Consider the following 24684-nt stretch of genomic DNA (forward strand, 5'->3'; position numbering starts at 1 on the left):
ATTAAGTCAGTAAAATAGGCAGCTTCTTTCTGGATGTTGATTTTCCTAAGCACAAATACATATAGACTGGAAAACAGTGTATTAAATACTTGAAAAGTCTTTTCTCCAGTGGACTTCTGTTTTCCAAGTTTACCTAAAAGAATCTTACCAGGAATGTAGATAGGCAATTACTTCCTAAGTAGATTTAAATTTAACACCAATTTACTCACTGTAGTATTTCTATATTGGAACTAACAGCTTCCATAGGACCTCTACAAAGTGCCAGAAATATGATCTCATGCGTAGTAACAAATCTAAATGTGTATTTTAGCATGTCCTTCTCTCCGCATTTCCTCCTTCTCTTCCGTTCCACAACTCCCCCACTCTCAGTTTCTAAAACACCTTGTCCACTCCCAGTGATCCTGGGGCCATTGGCCAAAGCAGGTGTTAACTTCCAAAATGCACTGTCCTTTGACCTGCCATAACTAACATAATATAGCAAGCCACACACATCGTTTTATGATACTGTGTTTTAAAAATTGTGAAGTAGAGGCTGGCGCCACGGCTCACTGGGCTAATCCTCCACCTTGCGGCGCCGGCACACCGGGTTCTAGTCCCGGGCGGGGAGCTGGATTCTGTCCCGGTTGCCCCTCTTCCAGGCCAGCTCTCTGCTGTGGCCAGGGAGTGCAGTGGAGGATGGCCCAAGTCCTTGGGCCCTGCACCCGCATGGGAGACCAGGATAAGCACCTGGCTCCTGCCATCGGATCAGCGCGCGCTGGCCGTGGCGGCCATTGGAAGGTGAACCAATGGCAAAGGAAGACCTTTCTCTCTGTCTCTCTCTCACTGTCCACTCTGCCTGTCAATAAAAAAAAAATTGTAAAGTAGAATGAGCATATAGTTCCCACTGGATTAGATACAGTCAATACAACATAGCATGGTACATAACTCTATTACACGCCATCTTGAAATGTCTAATCAAAAAGCCTATGTGTCCATAACACCCAAAAGTAATTTGTCCTTTCTTGAAGTTTTGCAACAGTTTGGCAACTCCTCTGAATCTGAATTATATAAATCCCACACTCAGCTGGGCATTTTAAGGGCTACATATTTTAATACTTACGGTATTCCTGACTCATTTTGTAATCTTTAGCAAACGATTTCACCCAAGTTTTTGTCCTTTCCCTCAAGAACGATGAATTTGGTTTCATGGTCACAGCTTGCTGAAGGACACAGTCACATGCATGGTCCAAAGCAAGGCCATTTCTTAAAACAGCCTCCAACCCTGAGTCAAGGCATCCACCTTGGTTCCATTCCGGAAAGGAAGATACGAAGTTTCAAGAATAAACTTCACCTTGCTCTTTATCTCATTGGATCTGAATCTTGGCCACTTCCCTCTGCCTGGTTTTCAGGCTAACTCCAAGAAAAGCAAGGGTTTGGGTTTTTAAAGATGCACTTACGTGAGGTGTTCATGGGTCTTGTTTGCATGATTGTAAGGATGAGGGGTGCTGCTGGACTGGAAGGGGGAGCCGTGGTTGCTTTTAGCTTGTCATTTAGGATGCTAGTGTTAGTATGGATTTCAGTTGACATTTTTAATAATTAGGATCCTAATGAGTAGGAGGCCAGAAGGAAATAACAAAGCACATTTCCCTGAGTAGCTGTCCCTGTCTTCTGCGTTCAGGATCTGCCCAGACCTCCAGACCCTGCTTTCTCCACAGCCTGCTCCCTTCTGAGGTGCAGTGCAGAAGTTCACTCTCAGACTTCCCTGGGTTTGCAGGTTGAGACGCTGTCGGCCAGGCCATGGGCAATTAGGGCAGCTCAGTGCAATGCAGCATCCCTACCCCAGTGCACACAGGCTGTGAGCGGAGCCAGTTTCCCTTCCTGAGGCTGCTTCACTTTTCTTTTCAGGAATTCCAGAGGCAAGGATGCTCATGTCTAAAACTCTCCTAAACTGCCTGACTGAAAAAAATAAATAGCTAAGTGCGACATAAGCAGCACACCCAAGCAGGATAATTGGGATTGATGTGCTCTTTTAGAGGCACCAAATCCTCTTCCTCCCCTTTCTAGTCTCATTTCTCACCTGCTCATGTGGTGCCCACCTGTGGCTTGCTGGCATTGCCACTGCCTGCAGATGGGGAGATTTCCAAGTTCAGAATGAAGGCTTGGTCTTAGGTGGTGGAACTCTGTGGGATTTTGTGGAGTTATGGGAAGGAAGTAAGGACAGTATGTAGTCCCAGTTTGTGTCCCTGCTCCCTTGTTTATGTTCTCCACTGACTATTCCCACGCCCCCTCTCCAGATTTTTGCATGGCTTTTATAGCCTCTAGTAATTATATCAGCAGCATGGAGTCTATTTTTATCTCTTTTGAATGTGTGCAACATAAATGTCAAAAACCATAAAATCTCCGTTTAGCATGTACCTTGCATGCAAGGTTTTGAAAAGTGTGATGCAGCATTCAGAGAGATGTTCTGTTTTGAGGTCAGACAGTTGAAAAATGGAAAACTCCATTTCACCACTTAGCTGCATGAACTTTCAGTAAGTCCCTTGTCATCAGGAACCTTTAGCTTCTTCTGCCTTTCAGGGTGACCACCCAGCACCTAGATTAGTGCCTGGGATGTCCCCTTTTTCACAGCAGGTGCCCCAAAACTCCTAAGTTGTATATTTCATGTATAAATGCCATGACCTTTCAGTGCCTTTATGGCCCTTTACTCAACTTAGAAACAGAGTAAGAGTACAATTTTACTGGCTCAGCATGACTACTGTAAATTACCATAGGATTCAGTCACAAAATTTTTATGTGGGAGAATTATCCAGAAGTCACCATCACCAAAAACTGCCCTAATAATGATCATACCTGGCATTTATTAAGCACTTACTATGCTTAAGCTCCATATGCTTTGCCACCGCCCTGCAGAAACCATCGAGTGGATAGGTGTTACTGTATCTCCTGCTTAACCAAGGAGGCAGGTTAAAAGTTTTGCCAAACCTTACAAATTAATAATTTTAGAGGTCCAATTGAAGCAGTCTGACTGCAGAAGCCACAGGGAAATAAAATGTGAGAGGGAGAGGAGCATTCACAAAGCTGACCGGCTCTACTTCTAGCACCAGGTTCTTTCCTTTCTTTGCATTTCCTTTTTGGAGTTAGCCCCCTAGGGAGACCAAATGGGCAGTCCAAAGGGAGTGGAAAGCTGGAATCCCTTACTCAGCTAGCAGTTCAGGATCCTCATACTTGAAGGGAAAAAAATAGCCTCCGTGTGTGTGCTCAGGTGGTCTGGTGCTATGGCACATTTTTTTTTATGACTCATTAGTTTATCTTTAATTGAGCGTAGATTGGGAAGAGAATCTAGAGAATGGTGACAAAATGTGTTATCATCTAGTGGAAAGTTCTCTTCTGGTTGTGAATAATGAACAAGATGGGAGTAACTGGGAAATATGATAAAGAGTAATATTAAATACTAAAGAGTGTATTTGCTGGTAATAAACATGACCCAGTGACTGAAAAAAAGAATATATATAGGCATGCTAGACACATAAGAAATATAAGGCATTTTATAAGTTAATTAATAAGAACCAGTCATGTAAACATTCTCCACTTTCATCAGTTACCTATGAATTATCCCAGTTATGTATCCATTGCTACCACTATATCAAACAGCGGAGGCCAATGAAGTCAGACCCTGTGATTTGTGTGGTGGAGATGATTGCTGACCAGGTACATAGCAGCTGGAAAACGCTTGCATATAAAACAGAGCAGGGGCCTGAAGAGCTTAGGGTGTGACCTAAATTTCAAGAAGTATGATAACTTGTAAACACCATGGAGCTCCAACTTCCATCAAAGTTTAAAATCAGTTTTCTGAAATTCATAATTATTAAATTTATAAAGTCATCAAACAAACTCATATGTGGCAGTTTTTAAGAGAAGAAAAAAGTGAGAGTAGGTTGATTAACCATCATTAAAATGCCCTCAAATCTATTACTGTCACAGTAAACAACCCCAGGAACTGCATGGACAGATCCATATCTAACGAGCCCAGGCCTTGCACAAGATAGTGTTCTGCAAAAGCAGAGTCCTGAAGACAAAATTGGATTGCTTCTCTCCATTGACCAAGTAGCCAAGTTGTTGGGGGAAAGGAGAAATGAGGATGCAGAAAGAGAGGAAGCAAGGAGGAAATGAAGGCAGGGAAGTGAGAGAGGAGGGATGACTCAGTATCCCTTGGCTCCTGACATCGTGCTTATTTAGAAAAATGGGAGAAGTTGCTTCCCAGAATCTACTGCCAGCATCCTACGTATGCTTGAAAATGTTAATGCCCACCCAGTAGGTCACATGGTAGGTGTGTTCCAAAACAGGAGGATGGAACCTGAAATTCCCATGTGCAGTGGCCTGTATGGAAGTTAGAACTTGACTGTGTAAAAGTTAGCGCTTAATGTCAAGAAAATGAGCCCGGAGAAGAGGGAAGAAGGGAAGTCAGGCTGTATGTGGAGTCTCCCCTCATCTTACCTTCTCCGAAAAGTTGATGATGCAACAAATGCGATGAAAAAGCACAAGTATGAGGATATGTTTTAAATTCATTTTTAAACAGTTCAGTTTAACAATTTCCTGAGACAGCGAGACCATTGATGCAGCAGGGCTTGTATCAGTTAGAATTTGGAGATTTCCCCAGAGAGGGAAGTCCTAAGAGTACTGCCTGAAATGACAATGCATTTGCTATTCAGCTAAGGGTGTTTAGGAATTTTCTCTGGTTTGGATTTGTATTTCTAAAACTTTCTGTTTCCTCCTAAGACCAGAGAGGGTGCTTCGTGTTCTTCTGTGCATGATTAGGTGGCTTTGTTCTGTCTCTATTGGGTGTTGTGAAGCGGAAGCACTAGAGGGAGGAAGGGCAAGGTAGATTTTTTGCAACTGAGAGCAAAAGGTACCACCTGAGCATCTTCTACAAGGCTGGAGTGCTTCCTTTAGACCGATGTATGTCCCTAATCCGCTTAACTAAGCAGGTGAGGTGTTCATTAGCTAGGCTAGGTTTTCAAAGAGAGAGATAGAGAGAGCAAGAGGGGGAGAGAGAGAATGAATGTGGAAGAGTGAGAAGAACAAACAAGTCAAAGCATTTGTTCATGCTGCAATCTACACATCAATTATCCCGCTGTGCTAATTACCACCTTTCCATACCCCAGGTACCTAAGCATTCACACTTACTCAGTCTTTCATGCTTCTGATCAAAAAAGGAAAAAAAAAAAAAAAGCGGAAGAAATGATAGAAGCAGAGGAAGATGAACCCAGAGGTGAAATGCATTCTTCCATCAAATTTCCTTTACATGTGAAAGTATAAATAAGAGGTCTTCTCTGTTTTGCCATTGTTGTTTTAGACAATTAAACATTTGCAAATGTTTTAATTGGAAAATATTACTTACTGTCAGGCTTCCAGGAGAGCTTCTACCCAGTCAGCCCTTGTTTTGATGCTTAAAAGAAGACATAGAGGTGAGAATTGCTGCTCTTGCCTGAGATTTTGGGGCTGCGCCATTAGAATGAGATCAGATCATTAAAAAAGTCAGTGACTACTAATTATCAGGCTACTTTTCTGAGGCTATTCAAGAATTGGGCAGTGAGGAGCCGGAGAGCTACCTTTGTATCAAAACCATAGTGTTCCTGCTCACCGGCTGAACCGTCAGCTAACAATTAAACATTCTTTATTAGGATGAAATCTGGGCTTAGGTCCCCTGTTGGTTTGTGGTCTTCCTTGTCAGGGTGCTCATTTTCTCATTTCAGAGTGAAGTTGGATAAAAAGAAAACCTATTTCCTGTAGCTCATTTGATACCTGGTGGGGATGCTATTCAGGTGACAAGGATACAGGCATGAGGGGGAACAGCTGTGATTTACACACTCATTATCATTTGAATGAAAGTGCAGATAGGCCTGTTCAGGGGCCTGGGCATCACCTGGACAGCTTTCCTTCTGATCTTGATCCCATCTGAGAGGCCAGGTCCCCCTGACATCTTTAAATCCCCGACCCCCAGCTGGTGACACAGAGTTTGATGACAGTCAGCAGTCCTCTGAAGCTCCAAGCACAGATGCCATTCAGAATTGTGCTTCACACTGTTTTTTTCATTGTGTTCAGCCTTAATCAGGAATATATCCAAAAAAAGCTTAACTTGAATAATTTCTTTTGGTGCGTCTCCAGAAACCTGTTTGCCACTCGAAGTTTGTGTATAGTATTCTAAGGGGCCTCAGATTTTGTGTTCTTGAAGTTATGTGTATGCGTAGCTGCTTCCGCTTTCGAAACAGGACAACAACATGGGAAGAGCCACGAGTTATCCCATGTCATCCAAGTCTGAGCTTTTCTGACTGCCGGATCATATGAGCTCAGGACCACAGTGTGCGGTTCAGAATTTCAGAGTGGCAACACAGTATCAAGTTTGGATGAAAAGTCCCTCAGAGAAAAGTGTCTATGTGGCTTGTTTTAGTCTTTGCAAAGGGTTTTCAGCTTCTTTGTTTTGCTACCTGGAATGGCTGCTCTCACTGGGACCTCACAAGCGTTTGATGTTCCTCAGTTGTGGGATGTGTGAATAATGTGGACAAAATTGTTTATGTCATCTGAAGAGTTCGGATCATGAGGCCTGTGCAGTACAAACTGCTGTGTGTGTGTGTGTGTGTGTGTGTGTGTTTTAAATACATTTTCAAGAAAGCTTGCTCTAGTTCAGGACAAGAATGCACAACAACCTTGAATAACTTAAACTGTTGTTTTTAACCTTGCCTTATCTCAGGCAGCCTGACAGTTTTGGTAGGGAGCGAAAAGTGAAAGGAATCTGTGAGAACAAATGCTGTGGTGTTTCATGATTTTAATTAGGTATTGTATTAAAGAGAAAAATATAATGAACACAAGCACATACACATTTTATTTCCCATCTAGCATTAACAGTTAAAGAAAACAATCACTATCAAATTACTTTGTTACAGTCCATAATTACAACTCAGGTTACGCTTAACTGTTATTAACAGAATGTACAGTAATATGTTCTGGCATCGTAATATGTTATTGTAGCATTATAATTAATCTTACAGGAAGTATAATAAATTTACAGTATCAGATTGAAGCAATACTGCATATAGATTTATTAATGCTTTTAATCAGTTCTGGCAAAATTAATTTTGCACTGATTGCTTACATTGGAATTTGCATATACTTAGTGAAAGTAATTTATTTTTTATGGATTCCTTTTTATTAAAATAGGGCATATGGCCCTTTAGCTACAAAACTTTGCTGATTCTTTAGCTAAAATCTTCCTAAACATTTAGAAATGCCACATATTTTCCATTTCAGACAATTCTCTTTCTTAAGATTTATTCTTAAACTATATTCTTTAGGACATTTTTCTTAATTCTCATCACAATAATCTGTATTTTGAAACTATAATACTTGTTTCCTTGTTGTTATTAGCCTATGTCTTTTCCCCTAAAGACATTAGTTTGGATAAAAATACAAGCCTTGAAAAATGTCTGTGTTGATAAGGCATTGCTTAAAAGTTTCATGTGTAAATTCCACATCATTGAAAAATAAATTTCGCAGTTTGAAAAGCCCAAAAAATGAAACAACTCAACAACACGTGAGAATCTTACCATGATTTCTAGTGTAACTGTGTTTTAGTAGTCCAAAATGCTTTCTGTACCATGCAATATATCTGCATAAAACAAGCAAGTACAGATTTTTAGAAGAACTTAAACTGATATACGGATTGAGAAATAGTAATGGGGAAAATGCACCTTAAAGAGTCTTGAAACACACGTGCGTTGTAAGGAAAGGTAAATTATTCACAAAAAAATCAAAATATTTTTGTGAAACATATGTTTAATATATTTTAATTTATCAGGCAATTTGAAATTTTGAAAAAACATATCATGTGAATCTATATTTTACCTTTTGCAGAACTGGTAAATGAGGTGCCCAGTGGGTATTAAATCATTTTGCAAAAAAATTCAATGACTAAGGGAAGAGTGACTTCCTGTTCTTGTAAGTCTTATCAATATATTTGTGGACCTTGGCTTGACAATTTAGTGGGCATTATAATATATAGCTTTCTTTTCCTGTTATAGTGTCTTATATTGTGAAAATAATACCATTAGCTTATTATATAGATTCTGGGTAACTCTGACTCATTAAATATCTTGGTGTTGCCTGAATTGGGATTTTCTTCTTCACTAAAAGGCATTTCTACGTGTGTGTGTGTGTGTGTGTGTGTAATGGCCATTTTGGGCTCAATACCAAAATGATCTGTAAATGTTCTATGACTTTCACAAAAAAATTAAGAAAGTTGGGTCTTGGGGAGGGAGTTTGGCTTAGCAATTAGGACACACTTTGGATGCCTGCATCCCCTGTTGGTATGCCTGCATTCTCATCCTGGCTCTGCTCCCCAGTCCAGCTTCCTGCTAACGCACACGATGGGAAGCAGCAGATAATAGCTCAAGTCATTGGGTGCCTACCATGCACATGGGAGACCCAGATTCATTTCCCAACTCTCGGATTCAGCCTGTCTGAAGCCCAGTTTCTGTGGGCATTTAGGGAAAAAAAATAACAGTGGATGGAAGCTCTCTCTGTCTCTCTCTTTTTTTCTTTCTCTCTTAGATAAATAAAAAAGAATAGATAGCATTAAAATATCACTTTAAAAAAAAGATACAACTTTGCATCATATTTGAGTCTTCACCCCGGGAGACATCCATTTTAACTTAAGTATGGTCCCACCATCAAGGAAGATTTTGAACTCTGGAAGAGCAGTCTTTATCTGCCCCAACCTCTAACATTCCACTGTATCTTAATGAAACGGAGGTTCTGTTCCTTTTGCCCAGGACTTCTGATAAGTATTTGCAGACTGTGTAAACTTCTGAATAATAACTCTCAGTAAGGCAGGAGTCTTAAACATCTTAGTATCATTTGGTGCAGTATTATTCTGCTCTGTGAGATAATGTGTTATCAAGACTGCATAAGATAACTTTGGCCCAAGAATGGGTAAAATTCGAAGTTGCTTTCAAACTGCTCCGTTTCTGTGGGGTGTGGGTCACAGATTCTGCAGCTGTCAGCCAATAGATAATCTTGATGGGTAAAATGAAACTAGCAGAGAAAAAGGTGGCTTATGTCTGAAGCACTTAGGAAGGACTAAGTAAATTGTATTCACAAGAATTGGGGATTAAAAAATCTAGATGTATCTCTATACACCTAGACAGTGGCATCTTCCCCTGTCTGAGGAAGTCTCTTCATCACTTCAGAAAGTGAAAATTTAGGTTTTTTATTTTTATTTTTTGGGGGGAAAATGCCAGTGTGGTGGTTTCTTTTGTATATCCTATTCCTTGAAGCAAAATGAGGAGGAAGACTATGATCTGGCCTCTCTTTCCAGTGAGGCAGGAAGCCCACAGAAGTGACCAAACTGACCTGTGGGTCCAAGATGAAAGCCCTTTGGTGACCAAGATGAAGTCAGCAGCTCATTGTGACTGACTTTTGTCACTGCCAGGCTTAGGCCACCATGTGGCCAAGGTTAGCAAATTCCATTGCCTGAAAATAACAGAAGGTGGCAGGAAGGGGGAGTTGGCGCCTTGGAAGAAGCAATTGAAGCAAATAAGGAAGGGACCAAGTCTCTCTCTCTCTCTCTCTCATTCAGGAGTGAAGCTGAAGGAAGGGCAGAGAGGAAAAGGAAGAGGGGTCATTGAACTACTTTAGGAGTAAGCCTGAGGATAAGACTCGTATCCACACAGAGCGGTGTCTGTGAGGGACAGCTAGATTGTTCCAAGCATGGCTCATGCTGTTTGAGCAAACTTGCTATTTGTTACAAGCTGTTTGGGTGGCAAAAAGGGAAAAGTCTGGGTGAAATCTGCCTAGAAGAAGACATAGCCATAAGCCATGTCATCTAATCACCATCATTTAAACATTGTGGGGTTTAAGACTTCGATCCATCCATTTTTCTTTCTCTTACCTCTGTATTGTGACATTATTCTGTATAGTTCATTGACCTTGTTTCCAATTTACACCTCAGGACACTTTTGTAAGGTGAGACTTGACATTGATTTCATCTAGTAGTTGGCAGGGTAAAAGGTGTCTCCCCTCCCCCATTGCCACCCAGGCCAGCTCCTGTAGTAAAGTAGAACACATGGACAAAGCAGACCATACACGTGTGTGACTCAGTTGTTCCAGCTAAAAAATGGGATGAAGAGCATTATTTTATAGATATTTAGTGGTGGTTGGATGATTGCATTTTTTAAAAGAAATATATTATCAGTCAGGGAAAAAACACTGCACCCTGCTTGTAAGAAGTGAGGTTGAATAGCTATTCTGGAGATGATTCCACAAAATGGGTCAAGTATTCATCAAATAATCTAAATTTATTGAGTTGGCCTAACATTTCTCTCTGCCTATCAAGTGCCCTTCTGGAAGTTTACAAATACATGGGAATGAAACAACTTTCAATAAAACTATCAATTGTAGAAAGTGTAAAATATATCAAACCCCTGTGAAGTAAATCATTACAACATTTACAAGTATTCATGAGTTTGACATATGCAAAGCAGCCAATCTCTCAGGAGGATGGGGCCCAAGCTTTCTGAACCTTTGTACCTTTCATAGGCTGGTGAACAGCCCCAACATATAAATAGGTAGCCATTCAAAGTGCAAGCATTTTTGAAAGTTTAAAAGTCCACACAAGTTCTTTTACAAAAGAGTCCACCCTTTTATGTACCTTTAAAAACATTTAGCCACTTTATTCTTTTGTGTCTTTGAAGAGAAAAAAAATTAATAAAGTTGTGGGATCCTTTTGAATTTAGAAAATGTTGGCAATGTTGGAAAGAAAGACATTCAGCATTTCAAAGTTCTGGTGGGGAAGGAAAAAAAAGATTCTGAATAAAACAATTTTATGTGATTTTGCAGGTGGTTTGAGCTATCATTTTATGTGTACGTTTGTACCACTGCTCATTGGAATGTTCATATAATACTGACCTAATTATGCATAGAAAAAGATAAGCCATTTACTTGATTCATTTCTTCTTTTTAAATCAAGAAAGGAACAAAAAGGCTCCTATTTTCTGAAAGAAATTGTTCGCTTTTATTGCAGAAAAGTAGCAGCTTGTGCAGAGCTAGAACTGTAACAATTTTATATTCCAAAGGTTTTGTGTGTATTCGGTTAGTTACAGTAATTATACCCAATAACTGACAGCCAAAATCACGTAGGAGAAAGCAAAGGCTGTTTTCTCACACAGGCCCTGCTGCAGAACATCTGCTGAGAGATTTGCATATTAATTAACCCATATTAACTCTAATTATTCTGGGAAATTATCAAATAAATTGAATTTTCTAATTTTAACCTTTCTTTTACTTGACGCGTGTCGAGGCTGAGAGGACGCACCAGGCCGTCTCACCTGGGCAATGAGCAAAAGATCTTTTCTACCCCTTTTGCTCCTTTAGACCTGGGGCAGCCTGGGGAGCCTTTGTGTGCCTTGTGCTGTTTTGGCTTCTGTGCTTGGTAGGGTCTCCGTGCATTTGTTGAGAGAGGGAACATGTGTGCCTGTGAGCACAGATGGTGGATTTATACAGGGGTGAGGAAAGGTGGTACCTCACAACAGTTGAGCAAACCTTAAGTTTTTTTTTTTTTTTTCTTCCTCCCAGCCTGTTGTTTAGGCCTGAGCAAATAAATGGGAGTTTAATTCAATTAGAGCCTGGCTTTAGTCAGTGCCTCATGACAGAAATTATTCAATATTTTTCCCCTCACATTGTTTGGTTTACACATCACTGACTCCCTTCCTTTTGTACTCTGTTTAGAGTGGCCATAATGTGTTGAGCTTTTGTGTCTGCCATGTCACTGTCCCTTTCACCGTTGTCTGGTTTTGTCAATTGTGAGGTGCAGTGACGCTCTTTGGAAAACAGGCTCCTAAGAAGGGTGTTGCTATGTGAGGAGGGGTAGCTGCGGTTTTGAAGATACTACACGGTAAATCATTTCATTAGTCTCATAGATTGGGATCTCCTGCCAGTCGTTAAGAGAAACCCTTTGGGTAGCGCAGTGAAGTTTAGATGCCTTTCTCAGGTACCAGACGCAGCCAGAAAACACTAAGGTTTCCGAGATAAATCGGATCAAGGCAGTGCGAGGCATGGGACTCCACTGCGCAATCTCCTTTCAGGCATTTCTGTGGAGTTATGGGTGAGATTCGTGGAGATCAGAATTTCTGCATGTGATCAAGTTTGTAATACTTTAAGCCATAGTGATCAGGAGAAAGCTACTGATGAAATCCCCACCAGAGCAAAATCTACTCTTTCCACCTTATGTATAGTGAGCCACACCTCTTTGAAGGATCTTGGACTCTATTTCTCCCTCCATGATTTCACTGCCCTCCCCACCCCCAACTAAGATCTATTAAGGTGATGCACACCTCATGCTGCCTTAAAGGGAACTGTTTTCCTCCAGAAGAGCTGTTCTTTCCCATTATTTCAGCTGATGGGCTAGAAGCATTGCGGCAGCCCTATGTACCATTATTTATATCCAAGAATTATTATTGACATCAGTAAACTGCAGAAACCAAGAAAGTCCCCAAACAGGTCTGTCGGACTGACAAATATTTGAAAACAGTTATTTTTATGGACAGGCTAGAACCACAGTGTCCTTTTTCATGGAAGCATGGAGCCTTTTGCAGAAAAAAATATTTCTTTAAGAGACAAGCTGTTGTTACTTCAAAAGTATGAGCTCTTGAGGAGGGTTTGGGGGGCATGAAGTTCCAATTCTGTGGGGCCACCATAGCTAAAAGTGTCAATCAGTGAGTATGCTTTAGAAAAATGTACGGTTACACATGAAGTTTAGAGCTGGGGTAATTGTAAAACAATTAGGAAAAATTGTTATAGTTTGTCTATTTTGTGTGTGTTTTTTTTTTTTTTTTTTTTTTTTTTTTTTTTTTTTTAACATTCCAGTGTATCCTGGTAGTAACTGACTTTACACCTTTTATGGGCTTTGAAAGTTGTGTAACCTTTTCAGAGGGAGGTGATAGCCACAATATCTGTTTACACAAGGACACATTTCCCCTTTCTTTATATTCCGTTGATTCAAGGTTTTATTTCCAAGGTCTTATTACTATAAAACTTTTAGAGTAAGACAAGCTCTGCCCTCATGTCAGATAAAAAATACCAAAACAATTTTGATGACTTGGAAGCTTATTATTTCATACTTCCAGGTCTTAAATAAATTACAGTTATTTTCAGATTCCTCTTGAATATCCTTCAGGCATGATAATGAGCATATTTTTCTGTATAGCCTCTTAATACTTTCTTTGTGATGATTGATATAAAGAAAGTCATTGAATGATCATGGGTTCCAATAATTAGAGACTCTTTTAACATCTTTTTTTTTTTTTTCCTTTTGACATATTGTTGGGAAACATATATTCCCTTGATGTATTTAATAAAGCATTGTGGGATTGTTGGCAAATAGACACACAATGTTTAAAAAAGTATCTGTGGATAGCAATTGTGTGGGGATCCTCCCTCAGCACTCCATCACACTGGACTTGCTGATGAAGGCGCTGTTAAACATTTTCAGCCATCAGAGGGAATTATTGACTTGTGTTCTGGAGTCTAGATTAGCTAAGTATTACATCCTTGGCGTGTAAATATCTTATAGACAGAGACAGAAAGTGAAGCTGCAAGAAATTTTCTAAAGGATAGAAATTGCAACTACAAAAACTGCCTGAGTAAAGAGAGGTGGGGAGCAAGTGTGTTTGAAACATCAATACAATGACCACTTTCCTCTGGGAGGAGTTAAGTAAGGTAATCAAAACCATTATGAGTCCTAGATATACAGGAAAACCTGAATATGTTTACTTTGGAAAGAAACAAACAGATGTCAAATCTTTGGGAAAGCAAAAATTTCACTTAGAACATTGTGACCTTGAACAATAACTGAATTTACTGTTACAAATTCTCCCACCAATATCTGCTGTTGGGCCCTTGCTTTTTTTTTTTTTTTTTTTACTTGCAATTATTTTAGTATTTTCCATGCTAAGGAAGAGATTGGGAAGGAAAATTATATAACTCAGATGCTATTACCTGTAAGTGGGTACTTATCCAGAGTATCCACAAATTCATGGGAATTTGACACTCCCACCTTTTTAAAAATGATTACCACACTGGAATTTGGAAACCTCTCTCAGTTTCAAGAGAAGCTGCTAGAAATTCCAGAGGGGTGAGCTGTTGCCATCTTCTCAAGATGCTCCTGGGACCAGGAAGCTAGGGCAGTGTTGGAACTGGCCTCTCTCAACTGGAACCATGGCAGTGCAGAAAGTCCCCTGTCATTTCACTTAATATGCATATTTTTTACATAGCTAATCTGAAATGGAAACATTTTTATCCCTATACTCAAAACTGCTTTTGTTTTATCAGCTGACATTTTACAACTCATTAATTTATAATGCGGGTTTAATGCCTTTGAATGTTCCTGGGATAAAAAATTAAAGTGACCAAGCTACTTTGTAGAAAGGCTGACTGTAGTATGTTAATACTAATTCATTTATAACCATGTTTCCTACTGGATAGCATATTCTATCTGAATATTTCAAACTGGCATGGGCCCTTCTTTCTAGTATTAATTCATCTTGCATCCCCAAATGATAGTGAAGTTGTTCTCATTTTTAAATCAAGAAATTAAGGTTCCAGTGTTTCAGTGGCACATGCTAAAATGCAGAAGAAAATCTGTTGGGATTTGTCTTTGCCTTGTTTTCCTTGACACTGGGCCCCCATTTTTAAACAAGGATTTGAACCTTGAATTTAGTTCTGTGATCTTTACCCACCCAAGTGCAGAGGTAACAAGTTAACTGTGATAAAGAAGGGGTGTCGATGATCCATCTTCCCTGGAAAAACAAGAGCCGCTGGATAAAAATTCTTGAAACAGAGCCACATCCTGTCCTCAGAAGCACATCCCTAGAAAGCAAAATTTGTGGGGAAGAAGAGGGAGGAATCAAGGCTAAGGTCCAGGTGAGAAGTCTTAGAAGGCCCTCCCAGCACTCACTGCACACAGACATTCTAAGGAAGCAGCCCAACAAGGTCTGCAACCTCACTGACTCAAGCATAAATGATCTGCAAGCATCTTAGCATAAGAGACTTAGGAAACCAAATGACTCATACAATTTCAAAGGGCTTCCTTTAAACTTCAAGGCATATTATCAGCAGAGAATTTTTGTTTACCATTTTCTTTTTTAATAAGAGAGGCAAAGAGAGAGAGAGAGAGAGAGAGGAGAGGAGAGGAAGCTCCCATCTACTGGTTCACTCCCCAAATGCCTGTAACAGCTAGGGCTAAACTGGGACTGGAGCCAGGAACACAAGTCTCCCAAGTGGCAGGAACCCAATTACATGAGCCGTCACCACTGTCTTGCCAGGTCTGCACTGGTGAGAAGCTCAAGTCCGGAGTCGGAGCTGGGAATCAGACCCAGGATGGGCACCTTAACCATTAGGCTAAATGCCTGCGCCAACAGAAACATTTCAAAAAATGAGGGCTGCCTTATGTTTGAGTTAAAGAGTTAAGTTTTTGTGTCCCATCATGAGCTCCAACTTGAGGACACTTCTGAAAATAGAGATTTAAACGAGGGACCACCACCAAAATTGTGACTGATGCGTATTGCTGCCTCATAACGTAGCGACATACAGAAAACACTGCTGCTGTGGTCACATTGGTATTACTGTTTCAGTGCTCATAGCAGTCCATCACCTGGCATCGTGTTTTGATACTTCACCAGGTGCCACAGCACATACAGTTTTCACAGGCTCCTGTGACAACCTTGTATGCAGGGAATCCATTATTAATATTTTTGCCCATTTGTACCAAGTTTCCTTGGGTGATGGGCCAGGGCCGCACAGCTGGTTACATGTTGGTGCTGGGAGAAGAAGGCAACTCTTCAAGCTCGTAATTCTGTGAACTGCCTCTTTATTTCTATTGTTTCCAAACTATTGCAGGAAACATGGGTGTATTGTTAGATGCTGGTAATTGATCAAATTGGTAGGCTTCTATAACTCAAATTAAGGGGATCCATGAAAGTAACAATCATCAAAACAATTTAAAATTAAACAACAATCTCCACTTTGTGGCATGAAAATCCCAAAAAGTCCCAGGGATTTCCCTTCCCTTGCTCTGAACATGTGGAGTTTAAATTTAGATTGCCTTCTTCTCTGGGAATTTGTAGTATTGTGTGTTTTCCGTCATAGCCTGAAGACATGGTTTCTGGGGCTGGCTTTGCCACCAACTGGCCCTGTAGCCTTTAACAACTCATTTGACCTCACTGTGCCTGTGTTACCTCCTTGGTAACAGAAGAAGAGTTGACTGCAATTGTCCCTCTAGCACCACCTTTTTACAATTGTTTTTTCTCCAAATAGACTGCAAACTTTCTCAGGTGAGCATCACACCTGGTTCTCTCTTCTGGATTCGGTGCATTTTAGGTATTTAATGAATGTGTGACGATGGTGTTGAAAGACTTATTGGCACACTTAACTTGAGTGGAGTTATGGGAAATCGTTATTGACCGTCCTATGAGCAATTAACTGTCTATAATCTGCATATGTAATTTTCCTTTACATCGATACAACTTCTGCTTCTGGTGAAGAGGAAGTATTGCCCCTTTGCATCAGTTCTTTTGCATATTCATGCATTAGCAACTGATATCTTATTTGTACTGCAACTGACAGAATAATGTAGAGAAAGCATATAAGTAGGAAAAGGGGTTAGTTAGGTAACATTGTATAGGGCATCTTCAAAACAACAGTTCTGGTATTTCAAATGTCAAGCTAATTATCAGCAATGTTTAAATGCTATAATAGGCCATTTTTGCAAATACTGAAATCTTCCGGCAGGTATGGACACTACAAAAATGTCACGGTTTGCCACCATTCTGTCACCAGAATACAAAAATCTGAAAATAAGAATTAGATCTATAGGCAATAAAGAGAAACCATTATTTGTTTTGCATTTGACTATAAAATTAATTGTCATAGTGATACAATTTAGAGTATTGTTTGCTTGGAAGGAAGAATAGGAAGATTTCATATAATGTAATCCAATGAAGTGAAAATAATGCTTATTATAGATAAACTATGAAGCCTTTTAAATACAGGCTTTTAGTAATGCATATTCAGATATATCTTTCCAGGCCCATTTGCTATAAAGCAAATTTAAGGATCTGCTTTATACCCTTTGGTAACCCCATATTACACATACAGTTTTAGAGAAAATGAAACTTTAATATGATTCCACATAAAATGGTGAGCCATGCCAATAATTCATATGCACTTCATATGCAAATAGTTTTATCTTATCCATCAATTATCATGTAAACATGGTATCACATGGCAAATTTCCCTGTAATACAGTACAGTACCTGTATATAATTATGGGTGCATTTTGCCAATGCAACTGTTACACAGAATTGTAATTAATTCCTCTGAAGATTGCTGTGAGAGTTTTGGATACTGATGCTGTTTTTGGACATTTATTACTGCTCTTTAGTTGGCTTTTTGCTGTGCCTCAGAGACAGATGTAAAATTAGTGTCTATTTTGAGCCAGCAAACAGTACATCTCTCCTCTTGTTTATTGAATTGCAAAAAGGAATTCTTTAGGCTCCCACTTCTTTGTGGTTTTGAAGTAACAGTCTGTTTTCATGCCAGCCATGTAGCTCCAATATGAGTATAAAACTTTGCTGAAATTCATGTCAGGGCGGGGGTTGACCTAATGTAAGGATTACGTAGAACTTTGCTACATTATGTGGGAGGTTCTAAGCTTTTGGATACTGCATTAAAAAGTATGCATCGTAAATTCAAAATTAGGCACTGGTCTAATGTGCTCTGCCCAGTGACCCTCAGTTAACACCCGTATATGTTGGTTGTTATGCAAAACTGAGTATCTTCTCTGCAAATACAAAGCCGTGATATGTTGCTAAGATCTCTTAGGCCAATGGTGATAATGGTGGCAAAGGATCAAAACAAGAACAAATGGGAACATGAGCCCATTTTTATGTCATAATGTAAATGGAGTTAAACTCATCATGGATTGGTTGTGGAAATTTCCCCAACACTTACGCTAGGCAAACTACTGACTGGATTTGGGAGGAAAACTTAAAGGAAAATCCTGGGGATTTAGAAGTAGGGGTGTGGGGTGGGGAAGCAGTGTCCCCATCACTGGATTTAATTTTGATTGCCAGAGGTCAGCCAGCAAGAGCAGAATGCAGCACTCTCATTTGAATTCGGATATAAAACTCAAGTTCCTTGTGAATTGCTCTACCTGGACCAACTAAACAGGGTGGCTGGGAGACACCTCAGTGTAACGGCTTATGGGAATGGATATCCTAGTTAATGCAGCCCTGGAAAAGATGGCAGACTGCTTCTGTAAGTGAACTTGACAGCAGTTATTTATTTGGTTTAAAAGTATTTACTACTATTTGTGAGCACGAACCCTAAAGGTTGTGAAGTATTGTTGGCCTGTGAAGGTGATGGATGCTGTACTCCTGACCCTATATGGTGAGACATGACTTCATTGCTTGTTTAGATTGTTCTGATATTTGGGACTCCTCAAGGGCTGTTCATAAATCATTTATCTTTTTTTTTTTTTTGCACAAGAAAATATTTCAATTGTATTGCTGCAGGAACACTCACGTGTCACATGGGATATTGTGGTCCATGCAGAAAAAAACCTTAAAAGGCATGTTTTTTTTTTTTTTTTCCAGGATAAAGGCCTTTTAATGCCTGTCCAGCCTTAGATAATTTTATTCACTCCTTCTGGACCTTTCTTTATTCCTCCTGTGCCCAGAGATCAGTTTTTAGGAGGTGGGTTGAAAGCTTCCCAGGCCTTAGGAGCTTTTGTTGTCACACCCCCACTCCCCCACCCCACTCTCAGTGTTCGGAAAATTTGTAAAGAATCTTCTGCTTGTTGCTAAGAAATGGTTAAATCTCAGTCACCAGGAAAAAAAAAAAAGCAGCACATTATTGATTGTACTAAGGTATATCTGGACCACACAGCTAGAGCAGAGATGTTAGAATATCTCTCTTTTTGTAGATCTGAGGGCATTACCCAGCCTGAACTTGCCTAAGCCCTTGTGGTCGCACCTCTTGAAAAGGTTTTGTTTCCCCCGTCAATTGGTATTCAAACCAGGTCAGCAGATTCTGTTTGCCCGGCTCCGCTGCCGTTTTCATTTTAATTTGCACCTGTTGTGCAGTTGTTCGGAAGGCAAGTGCAGACCCGCGGATTATACAAAGATCATATTATGAGCAGATATGCACGGTGTAATCTTTTTGTCCCCAGCCTCACATGACAAAAAAAATCTCTCTCTTTTTGTTCCTTTTTTACTCCCTGGGAACCTGTCAAAGCAAACAGATATGACTGACTAAAATTTGTAACTAGACATGTTTCCAGAATTCTCCAAAAGCATTATGAACCTGACACACAATCCTTTTCATTTTTTTCCTCCTTTTCTGCCACTTTTGTATAATCCGATAGCTGGCAAGAGCCACTTGAGATAGCTCAGTTGATAACTTAGCGGAGGATTGCTTTATTAGGCGCAGAGAAATCAAAATGAACCTGAAAATTGTTTGCGCTTTTTTTTCCACGGGCTTTTTTTTTTTTTTCTTTCTCTCTCTCCCTCTTGTTCCCATGATGTCATGGTTCTAACTTGTTTTTTTGTGTGTGTTTCTGGAGAGTTGGGTTAACAGTTCTTGGCAATCCTGTGTGTGCGTAACGGCTGGTGTGTTTCTCTAGCTGAGCTAATGCCCCGTGTTTATTACTCTAATCTTTCTTGTCTGGTGGTAAAGTGGACAATTTATGTACTAGCATGTAGGCCGAGAGCCTGTGAGGGCTGACTAATTCAGAAACAGCCACCTTCAATTGAGTTCACAGACCTTATTTACAGGCTGTCTATTTTAAGAAAAGCTACTGAGCATTGCTGGGACTGAGGGCTGCAAAAGCAACCCGCCGGTTTCTTGTGAGTTATTTTAACATTTGTGTTGCTCTTGCCTGTGTCACTTTGAAATCTTCTGTAATTATGGCACTATGAAGACAGCTCAATAGTAGTATTAATGGCCCAGAAGATATGGCTTTTCCTCATTTTCTGCTTAAAAGATTGGGATATAAATGGCCTTAGCACATGACGGTTGACGTAGAAGCAAGAGTGAACATTTCTGATTGAGCAGGTTTGTGTATGTGTTCATGGATTTGGATAAATAGATGGACATTGTGTGTGTGTGTGTGTGTGTGTGTCTACTATTTCTAGCAGTGAAACCACAATTAATATAGTGAAGGCATCTTGTATTTGTGGTACAACATTATATAGTAAACACTTCATGTCACTAGGCTGATAAAATTGTCCATTGTAGCTCCACGTCGTAAGTGTTTGTAGAGTATTGAAAGTGCATATTACAATTTGGCTCTTTCATTTGCAATATAAGCATATTTTGAGTGTCTGCACCTCTGTTGCTTTTTAAAATTTTCCATCTTTTTTAAGTAAAAAGTATTTAAAATCACAAAAAGCACCCAGCTGTAATTGAGTAAGAATAAAAATGCTAAAACCTGAAGGATATTAATTATATTTTCCTGAGATGGTTGAGTAATTCAGTTATGAAAATATTAATTATTTTTCATTTACCGAAACAATTGGGGGGGCCTGATATTTTCCAACAGTGTTTAGACAGTGTACGTTTTGTGTTTCTTCTACAGTGGTGAACTATGACAATGTAGTGGACACAGGTTCTGAAACAGACGAGGAGGACAAGCTTCACATCGCTGAGGATGACGGTATTGCTAACCCCCTGGACCAGGAGACAAGTCCAGTTAACGTGCCCAACCATGAGTCCTCCCCACACGTGAGCCAAGCTCTGTTGCCAAGAGAGGAAGAGGAAGATGAGATAAGGGAGGGTGGAGTGGAACATCCCTGGCACAGCAGTGAGATTCTGCAAGCCTCTGTCGATGGCCCAGGTAAGCGTGGAAGTGAATTAGCCCCTTCCTGTGTGTGCCGTCTCCACCTGATGTGTTCTACCTACTGGAACCTCCGCAATGAAATAATTAAAATATTTCTTCCCATCACCCTTGCAGAATAGAGATACCAAAGCTGGTGACAGATTATGAAGTGATAGTAGTATTATCACATTACAGCACTTACATCTTAGGAAGGGATTATATTTCAGTTTTGATGCAAGTTGAGTATGAACTAGACTTTCAACACATAACATGAAGTATTTGCACCACATTTACAGTGTGCAAATTATATAACATGATCAAGATCTATACTTTCATGATAGAAAAATGTAAGTAAATATAAAAACTCACAACATATGCTTATTTTATGGTACTGTTTTGTGTGGACATTATGTAGCTGTCAGTTTAATGCAGCTTCAGTGTCTGTCTGACACCTCCTATTGTAATTCAACCATCTAATCATCCCCTTTTGTTAAGTGTGAATGTGATTTCACACTTTTACCTGGTCAGGTAGCTTTCTTATTATTTAACAGTTAAGCACTTGATAATGATTCCTGCTGTTTGGTGGGATTCTCAAGGGAAGTAAAAAAAAAAAAAATCCATGGCCAAGTATAATAAAAATAAGAGAAACTATGTTCAGACTAAAACTTCAGAGACCACTGTGCCAATAGAAATGTGCTGTTCTGAAAGTCACTTGTAATAGAACAACACTGTGGAGTGAAGTGTTTCACGGAATCCAAGAACTCTCCTTCCTGTAAGCTTCTCTGCTCCTGTTACCTTGGTAAGAGGGCTTGTAAAAATCCTTTTAAAATCTCCCCTCTAATTCAGACCTACATGTCGCCTTAATCTGTAGTCCCAGGACCCAATGATGCCAACATTGTTTCCTTCTGACAACATAAATAGCAATGGCATTTTTATAAATAGGTGAGGTGGGTGGGAAGGAGTCTACCTTTATGCTATTGTGATGTCGTGGGCTATAAAATAGTGAGCCTAGGCAGAGTGGTCGCTCGGTACATGGGAAGGAGGATAATAAAAGCACTTCCACCACTAAAGAAAATTGAACGTGAAAGAAAAAGAGAGAAAGAAAAAAGACCGATGGCAGTTTGAGTGGAGTGTGTTTGTTTTCCGTTTTCCTAACATACCGTGCCAAGTTTTGTACTCTTTCTGTTTCCAATTTTGCTTTCGGTGAAGGTTTCTCGAATCTCAGCAATCCCACACATAAACATTTATCGTTATATCCATTAAGACTTAGGGTTTTAGATTTTCAACTATGAGGGAGAACTCAGCCAAAGATGCTTGAAAGATAAATACGTTTAATTAGGGGCAGAGGATGATCATTAAAGGAAGTCTGACTGCTGCAGAAGTCATTAACAATCTTAAATGAAATTTTTATTTTTATGATAGCCATTTACATGTATAATAAGAGCCAATGATTCTTGGGAGCAGTGTGACAGAAACAGAGTGTGGCGAGAACTCATGTAAGACATACCATTTAAATGAGCTGGTGTTAGCTATTCATATTTGTTAATGAACTAGATATGCAGGGCTATAAGAATGAATGTTCTGATGCTTTAAATTTTAATATCTAGAAATCAAGGGTAAGGACCAATTACTAGAATTTCCACCCTTAAAGGAATAATTAATAACGATATAACAAATGTACCACCCCAAACTTCTTAAAAAAAAGTTTAATATAAAAAATTAAGATCAATAGTTGAAAAGCAGCCAAAACAGCAGTGTCTGGCTGTAGTAGTTAGTGGTGGTAGAAGCTTTTTGTATTGGCCATGGATCATAATTCTAAATGTTTTAATATAGAATAAGCCACATGAATGCCTTGCAGTCCCTGTTATCACCTGTAGTTAATGGTGCCTGGGATACAAATGAACAGGCTGTTCTTTGCTCTTACCTTTATGGTAAATAAACTAGCATACTGGAGTCACAATAATTAAATAAAATGTAAATCCCTAATCTCATTTGGCTATTTGGACCAAGAAAGTTACCGGGCTATTACCTGTCTAGTTCTAATGATTAGTAATGATTTATTGTTCTTTTTTTTTTATTGTTCTAAAAGTGCTCTGATGTGGTGCCTTGATGTCTAATGAAAAGAAATTGGTCTTAAAAAACGACTCATTGTTTATCCTGACTCTTAGATAACACATTTTTCTTCTGATAAAATATTTTTCTTATTTATTGTTTGAAACACACAATATAGACAATAATTCTAAATCTGGTGCTGTTTTATTTAGTAGTGTTTTATCCCGGTGCCTGGCTGTCTGCAGTCATACCTCAGCACATAGCTTTAGTCTGAGATAAGCCCCCTCTCCTCTGCTCTTTCTCCCATGCTTTCTGTAGTTTGTCTGCAGGATGCAGGTTTTGAACTGAAGAGCGCAGTGGAGTTCTTACTGTGCCTTTCCGGTTCCAGCACAATCAAAGTTTTGTGTTTGGAATTGTCCTTGACATTCTTTCGTCCCACAATGGGGTGGACACAGTGTGCTGGAAACCATGACATCATTATCATTGACACAGACTTAAATAAATCACCTGCATCTTGGCCTCTTTCTGCTTATTCAAGGATTCTTCATCCTAAGGAAGAAAGTGCTCTTTATTTTCACAAACCTTCATCCCAAGGGTGACTGGAAAACGCAAACTTTTACAAGTGTTTTAAAAATAAATATACTATGTGGTTTTAGACACAGTGCTGAGTCAGAAGTCTCTTGGAAAATGTTTAAGGTTAAGCTTGAGGCAGAGAGATAGCAAGGATTGCTGTTCATTCAGAGGAGATCCTCCTGCAGTATGTATCATTATAGCCTTCTGAATAGGGATTCACTTGAAAGTTAATTAAATAGGTATATAGGTATATAGGTATATATATATATATACATACATATACACACACACACACACACGTATATATAAAACGTTTCAAATACATACCTGAAAAGTCTCAGGGTTACATTTTAATAAGTTGAACTTGGTATTTGGGAAAAAAAAAAGAGCTTGATGCTCAATAAATCATAGTGAAATACACTCTAGGTAAAAGTGGCCCCAGCTCATCTGTTGTCACTGAAAGATCTTAGTTGCACATTCTTCGGGAGAAGGGAGTTGCAGGAAAGCGGTAGTACAGAATGCAGCATACACACAGTGCCCATGACACGTTTGTGCACCCAGCATACATTAATTTGGGAAGCAACCTCCTATGGTAACTTCTCTTTACTTTTTCATAAGAAAATGACAATGAGGAAGGAAGTGCAGTGCAGCAGAAATCTTGAACATTACCACTATTATGCAAAAAAAAAAAAAAATTGCTGCTGACTGTTTTCCCCTCAGTGACTTGATGTGCTCTCAGATGGAAAACTTATGATTCTTGTGACTCTTGGCTACCAGAAATCACATGAGATGAGTGAGGGAGAAAGACACAAAGCTATATTTATATCTAGTACTGAACTTCTCAGAAATACCTTAATTTAATTCCTTGCAGAGACTGATAAAAATACCAGATGAGGGAGCCTTTCAAACGATCAATTATTACAATTGACAATACAAATTGCTATATATTGAACTCCTAAATGTTTTATGCAAAATGTCTCTGTGAAAATATTTCTTAAACAAAGGAGAAGTCCAGGGTCAGGAATGAATTTAAGTGGTTGCACTATTTAAACAAGTATCATTTGGATGGTCTATTATGAGCAGTGGCATTAAATTAGCATCTATATGCATCTGTGTATTTTACCTTGAGAAGACAATGACTTCTCAGCTCTGATTCC

General features: G+C 39.5%; 1 protein-coding gene across 10 annotated transcripts in view; it reads left to right on the forward strand.

The window, feature by feature from the left end:
• ZEB2 (zinc finger E-box binding homeobox 2) overlaps positions 1 to 24684 on the forward strand; it is a 131422-nt gene that overhangs the window by 68947 nt on the left and 37791 nt on the right. For 9 of the 10 annotated variants that reach the window (XM_051848719.3, XM_070070969.2, XM_051848720.3 and 6 more), the window contains exon 3: positions 20663 to 20920. In XM_051848719.3, coding sequence (XP_051704679.1) covers positions 20663 to 20920 — 258 coding nt within the window. Of the gene's footprint in view, positions 1 to 19802; positions 19932 to 20662; positions 20921 to 24684 lie in introns of those variants that run through there. The other variant, XM_089329215.1, reaches the window with a different exon arrangement.

The sequence above is a fragment of the Oryctolagus cuniculus genome, chromosome 3 (genome assembly GCF_051225735.1).
Source record: "Oryctolagus cuniculus isolate XC-2025 breed Fujian yellow rabbit chromosome 3, ASM5122573v1, whole genome shotgun sequence".
Taxonomy (NCBI): Eukaryota; Metazoa; Chordata; class Mammalia; order Lagomorpha; family Leporidae; genus Oryctolagus; species Oryctolagus cuniculus.